We start from the raw sequence: 6,543 nt of genomic DNA, 5'->3' as shown, positions 1-6,543 counted from the left end.
GGAGAGGCCACTGCACTCCAGTCTGGGTGACAGAGTGAGACTCCAACTCAAAAAAAAAAAAGGTTCGCTGAATCTCAATCCTTTGCTGCCTGAGTCTTCAACACCACCCTTGTTGGCAAAGCAGTGTTGTATACTGGAAAGACAGGAGGCAGAGGAGTAAGGAGATCTGAGCTCTGGTCCCAGAGCTGTAGCTAAAGGTGTGGCCCCAGGCAAATCTCTTCCTTCCCTAGCCTCAGTTTCTTGCTGATACACAAGAAATGATTAGATGACAAAGTCCCCAAGATTTCTTCTTGATGAGTTAGAGATTGTCAAGTTTTATTAGAAGAAAGGGTATGTTGGGAGGCTGAGGCAAGAGGATTGCCTAATTCCAGGGGTTTGAGACCAGCCTGGGCAACTTGGTGAGACCTCATCTCTACAATAAATCAGAAAATTAGCTGGGCATGGTGGCATGTGCCTGTGGTTTCAGCTACGTGGAAGGCTAAGGCAGAAGGATCACCTGAGTCCAGCAAGTTGAGCAAGCCACTGCACTCTAGTCTGAGTGACAGAGACTCTGACTCAAAAAAAACAAAAAAAGCCAAGTACAGTGGCTCACACCTGTAACCTCAGCACTTTGGGAGGCAGAGGCGAGAGGATTGCCTGAGCCCATAGGTTTGAGACCAGCCTGGGGCAATGTGGTGAGACCTGGTCTCTACAAGAAATTAAAAAATTAGCCAGGCATGGTGGTGCATGCCTGTTGTTCCCGCTACTTGGAAGGTTGAGGCGGAAGGATCACCTGAGCCCAGCAGGTTGAGGCTGTGGTGGCCATGAGCATACCACTTTCTGGGAGACTGACTCAAAAAAAAAAAAGAAAGAGTTTGGCAGTAGCAGGATGCTGCAGGGGGTGTGGCACATAATAATCACAAAGGGTACCTGATCTCAAACCAGGCAAAGTGGGAACCAAAGGGAGGCCCAAACTTGACCTGTACAACTGTACAATGACCACTTATTTACCTAATCCTGAATTGTACCCCACATTTTTTGGGGGGTTGGAGTCTATATCAAGAGAGTTATGTATTTAACTAGTCTTACCTTCTTAAGCGCACTATCCACTGTCTCTGGGCGGCTGATATCAAAGCATAGTAATACTGCATCCGAGTCACTGTAGCAGAGTGGACGGACATTGTCATAGTAGGGAGATCCTAATGTAGGGTAGAAAGAGTTGATGGTGAGCCACGTTACTTTCCTTCCCCTATAGGCCTAAGCTCAAAGGGTCCTAGAAATACCATTTTCTATCCCTGAGGATTCACCCATTTCCCAGGGAAATGCACTGCAGCCTAGAAGTTTGGGACCTGACCACCTGCTAGAGAACAGTGCAAGGATATCATTTCCCTCAGTTCAGAGAAAGGGAAAGAGGGCAAAATAAAAGGGAGTGGGGTATAATTTGGCCTTGTTTTGGTCCCCTGCAGCAGGCTTAATTTGAGGTCTACTCCCTTTCTGAATCTCAGAAGATGGTCCCAACCTCTGCAGAGAGTTGAGGGCTTGTTTAAGGGCTTCTCTTTTCCAGAGTCTGCCTGCTGCCTGCCTTCTTCTGCTCCAGGGTCTCCCCAATGAAGAAAGAAACCTGCCTGTTACATAACTAGCTGTCCTGCTTCTTTGCCATGGGGTCAGAATTCTAAGAGGTTGGCAGGGGAAGGAGGGGACCAAGGGTTCCGTGCTCCACGTCTCCACCCACCCAAATAGGTTTACACCGAAAAGGGCAAAAGGAAAGCTATAGCCCCTGCCCCCTAAAATCTCAGGAAGGCAACCTCCAAGACAGCAGGACCAACAGCTGGGGACTTAGAGGCTACAGTAAGGGTCCTTCGTTGGAAGGGGATAGGCAGCTCAGCCCCAGGTAGTCCCATATGGGAGACTGCTAGGGACTGAGCCTACTCCCCCTCCACCCTGGGGAAGGAGCAGTAGCGGATTTGGAACCCAGACAATCCGTGCTCAGAATAGCAAGCAGCCCCTCTCCCTGCACCGCAATCGCCATGGAAACTGGGGGGAATCCAAGCTGGGAGTGGGGGAGTGTTGGTCATTAAAAAAAAGGAGTACAGGGGAGTTGGGATAGTTGCCTGCTCCTTCAGCAAGCCACCCCCCATCCCTTTCTGAGGTAGGGTCTTACCACTGCAGCACTGAGAAACGGAAGCACTGCAGCACTGGGGAAGGGGGAGGGGAGGAGGCCTCCATTTTGGCTCCAAGCAATCCCCCTCCCCTAAGACCAGCAAGTGAATAATGGGAACAGGAGCAACCCTGGCCCCAGTGTTGGGAAGCCCCACTCCAAACACCCCACGGCCACTTCCTCCTTCCTTATGTGAACCTAATCTGAGAGAGGGAGTTTGAGAATGACTGATAGCCTTTATCCTTTTGGAAATTGGGGGGTGGGGTGTGACACAGGGAAGAGAGACCACACTTGCTGATTTTCCATTATCTGAATTGGGATCCAAGGACTGCATCCTGACTGTGGAAGGCTGGGGAAAGCAGGAGGGGGAGGCTTGGGCAGTGGTAGTGAAAAGAGATGAGATGCAGTAAGATTCTGGGAAGATTGGGAGGTGGGAGAGTACAGCAGACAGAAAACCAAAAAAACCACACATCATGCAGCCAAGCTGCATTCTAGTCCGATCCAGTCAGCATAGCACAGTCCTAGATAACCAGAACCCTGCCTCCCAACCCCGGGCACTGCAACAGAGAAAAGCTGACCACGTTGAGGAATTTGTCTAGGGGTGGGGGTGAGGAAGGGGAAGTCTCATTGTCTGTCTATCCATTCCCTACCCCTAATCTTTCAGACCTCGAAATTAGAACATGGGAACAACAGCTCTTTGGAGGCGCAGGACGGCATATTTTATTATATGTAACAGGAAACCTCTAGTGATTTACAGTTCCTCTTTAAACTCAGCCTGAATATGCATTTTTGGGGAAGAGTGGATTTTATTTTCTTTCTCCTATTTCTGGCTTTTACTGCTTAATTAGGAATCTGAGCCAGTCTATTAAAAATGGTTTGGGGTAAGGAGAGAGTGGGCAGGGGCCAGAATCAAGGCAAAGGATAGCCTAATACTAAGGGCGTGGGGCTGAGAGGCTACGCAAACATTGCTTTCTATATTCTAGAGACAGGGCACCTTCTACCTCTCCCCAGTCCAGGGAAAAGGGTCAGAGTCGTCACCCCTCCACTATTCACAACTGACAATGCCCTACATTAAGCTGTCTCCCCACCCTCCAAAACATCTCAGTGATGCATCGCTTCATCCCTGAGCCGCAGCGGTGTGACGAGTGGAGCCGAGCTGCGGCAGGAAGACAGCAGTGGCCCGAGATGGAATGCAGAAGAGAGCACTGAGTCTGAGCAGTATTTCTCACAACGCAGGCTTGTCTCCCTGCCCCAACCACCCCTGCCTCCAGCAGTACCGCCTCCTGCCTCTTATTTGGCTTTGCTCTGAGGAAGGCTGTGTGTGTGTGCATGTGTGCATGTGTGCATGTGTGCGTGTGTGCGTGTGTGTGTGTGTGTGTGTGTGTGTGAGAGAGAGAGAGAGACAGACAGACAGACAGATGGGGGGGCAGAGAGTGGAAATGGAGAAGCCTTGTTTGACTGTCCCCCAGGAATAGTCAGGGGTTCCTTCACCTCACAATCAGAGCTCTCTGAAGGATGGAACTAGACCCAGAGAAGTGAGTGACTTCTGAAGCTCATCCACTCTGCTCCATGACCATTAACTGAGTTGACAAACTGCCACCCCTCCCCACAGCTAAGGAATCTTCAGATCCCCTTCTTCCAGTTCCCTGGCAAGCACTATACTCCTCCCCACCAAAGGTGGAAACAATTTCTAAAAGACAGCAGCAGCAGCAGACCAGTGGAGGTGGGAGAGGGACATTTGGGGGCCACAGTCTTACCTGATGTATCCCAGAGACTAAGCTCCACTCTCTGTTCCTCTGTCTCCAAACAGGCTGTGTAATTCTCAAACACGGTGGGCACATAGGTCTGTGAGAAGAGAGGAACCATTCACGCCTGGGCAACCTGCCCTCCTAACCCTCTTGCTAGTGCTGGCGACACAGGCACTCACCCGAGGACACACTAAAGTGCCAAGAGATACGGGGCCAGAGCAGGCGATATGTGGGGCAGGAGGAAAGGGGCTGTGAAGGCACAGGCACATTGCTCCATGGGAGTAGGAAATGCGAATGACACCCCCCTCCCACCCCAGCCAGGGATAAGCCCCCCCATCCTAGATGGTATATATACACATATATTGTTCTCAACCCCCAGTGTGTTAGTTTCCCAGTTTTAGAAAGCCACAAGCCAATCTCCACTCCTCATCTTCTCCTCCCAGGCCCCTGGGGCCAGGTGGACAGAAAGGGCGGTGAATGCCTGCCTGGAGACACACTCATAGAGCCTTTGAGGACGGGGGCAGGGGACGGGCAGGGATTACGTCAAGAAGAAACCCCAGACTCTCAAATGTCTCCAGTGCCCTCTCCTGAGAGACACCAGGGACGCAGGAAGGTAGGAGGGGACGTGATGGGGCCTCCGGGTGAAGAGGTGAGGAGGAGCCATCGGGGCGGCAGAAGTGGGACAGGTCTCAGGGGAGTCGGAGGCAGGGCAGGCCTCCAGATCGCAGCTGAGCAGGGGAAAGCCTCGGAACGCGGCTGGGGATGGGCTGGGTGGGGCTGGGAAAAGCAGATCTCCTAGGCAGGTGGGACTCGATCCCTGGACGGGCGGGCAGGGAGAAAAGGCAAGCGGGCGGGCAGCTCACCTCCGGGTAGCAGTCCTTCGCTAACACCTGTAACATCGCTGTCTTCCCACACTGCACGTCCCCCACCAGAACGAGCTTACATCTGGCCACGACTGGCTGGGGGGCCCGTCTCTCCTTCATGGCTGCAGCCTCCGCGGGACCCGGACTCGGATTCAGAGGCGAGGGTTGCACCAGGTGCGACTCAGCACACAACCTCAGGCGGATCCCTGCCTCCCTCCAACTGAAGGGAAGGGCAGCACAGCCGCCTTATATGTCTCTGCTGAGCCAATCACAAGAGGAGGCGGGCTCTGACCAGGCCAATCACTGAGGTGGGATCCCCCCAGCAGCCAATGGGAGGAGGATCTGAGTCAGCGCCCTCTTCCTCCCATTCCTTTCTCTTAAAGCTGCACTATTGCTTCCCCCTGAAAGGGGATTCCCACGCTGTTTTGCAACTGTATTAGGGAGCGGGAAGGGCATTTGATGCAAAATTAAATGACCTTGAGTATCCACCAATTAGTGTGGGAAAAAAAAAAAAACACATAAGCTAGATATGGAAGCAGGAAGTGAGGTCAAGCTGGAGTTGTAGGGACTGTCCCGGGAGAAAAGCAGGAGCTGCTTAAACTATAGACAAGTGTTGGGGGATGACCCCAGAGAGCTCTGACTTTTTTGTTCCATCTAATTGCCATCCAAACTAGTTCTCACTTCTCCCGATAACAGCTCCCCCTTTTAGGATCAAGTCTCTTCCTCAGGAATCACCTTCACCACCAACAACAAAACAAGCAAACAAACAAGCAAACAAAACTTTTTAGTGTCATCTGGAAGAAAAAAAAGAGGGACTCTGGCAAGTAGGGGTGAGAGAGAGGAAGAGAACAAAGCAAACAAAGTCACCGTCTGTTTGGCCAGACAACCTCTAACCCCATGCCAAGAAAGAGCTGCTTCGGTGTTTGTTAAGCTTCCTGGATGAGTCAGGCACAGGTCTAGTTCCATGTTGACACCTACTGATACTGACGTACTCATGTGTGTCACTTGGTTAAAGTCCAGACTGGACCTGGGACTTTAGAATTAGAAGCTGGTGAACAATCTAAAGTTAAGATGAACTGTATAACTGCCTAACAACCTCATCCTGGGAGCCCTTGTATCATGGGGAGCCTCTCCACTAGACAGAACAATGAGATGTACATATCTTAAATAAACCACGATTATCCAGGAACGAAGATAGTCCAAATAATACGTCTTGGGGATTAAGATTGAAGGAAGAACAACCTTGGGCAAAACTGACAGCAATCCCTTCACTTTGTCAACCCAGGGTCTTGTTTAATCTGGGCTCTATATATTTTTTTCCACTCTGTCGCTCAGGCTGGAATGCAGTGACACACTCATGGCCACCTCAGCTTCAACCCGCTGGGATCAGGCAATTCTTCCACCTTCCACCTCAGACTTTCTTTCTTTCTTTTTTTTTTTTTTGAGTTGGAGTCTCACTCTGTCACCCAGGCTGGAGTGTAGTGGCATGCTCATGGCCACTGTAGCCTCAACCTGCTGGGCTCAGGAAATCTTTTCACCTCAGCCTTCCAAGTAGCTGGAACTATAGGCATGTACCACCATGCCCAGCTAATTTTTTTATATATTGTAAAGATGTTGTCTCGCCAAGTTCCTCAGGCTGGTCTCAAATCCCTAGACTCAGGCAATCCTCTTGCCTCTACCTCCCAAAGTGTTGGGATTACAGGTGTGAACCATCATGCCCAGCTCACCTCAACCTTTCTTTTTTTCTTTTTTCTTTTTGAGTTGGAGTCTCACTCTGTCGCCCAGACTGGAGTGC

General features: G+C 51.0%; 1 protein-coding gene across 1 annotated transcript in view; it reads right to left on the bottom strand.

The window, feature by feature from the left end:
* The window catches only part of RND1 (Rho family GTPase 1), an 8,796-nt gene extending 3,832 nt beyond the window's left edge, over positions 1 to 4,964 (bottom strand). The window contains exons 1-3 of the mRNA XM_008070892.1: positions 4,749 to 4,964; positions 3,895 to 3,982; positions 1,069 to 1,178 (exon numbers count right to left, since the gene is read on the bottom strand). Of these exons, the coding sequence (XP_008069083.1) occupies positions 1,069 to 1,178; positions 3,895 to 3,982; positions 4,749 to 4,868 (318 nt within the window). The 5' untranslated portion in view covers positions 4,869 to 4,964. The remainder of the gene's footprint in view (positions 1 to 1,068; positions 1,179 to 3,894; positions 3,983 to 4,748) is intronic.
* Positions 4,965 to 6,543: the final 1,579 nt, after the last annotated feature.

The sequence above is a fragment of the Carlito syrichta genome, unplaced genomic scaffold, assembly GCF_000164805.1.
Source record: "Carlito syrichta isolate Samal-C Ts95f unplaced genomic scaffold, Tarsius_syrichta-2.0.1 Scaffold314050, whole genome shotgun sequence".
Classification (NCBI taxonomy): Eukaryota; Metazoa; Chordata; class Mammalia; order Primates; family Tarsiidae; genus Carlito; species Carlito syrichta.
Note: the sequence above shows the minus strand (reverse complement) of the source record. Positions and strands in the feature narration are given on the sequence as shown.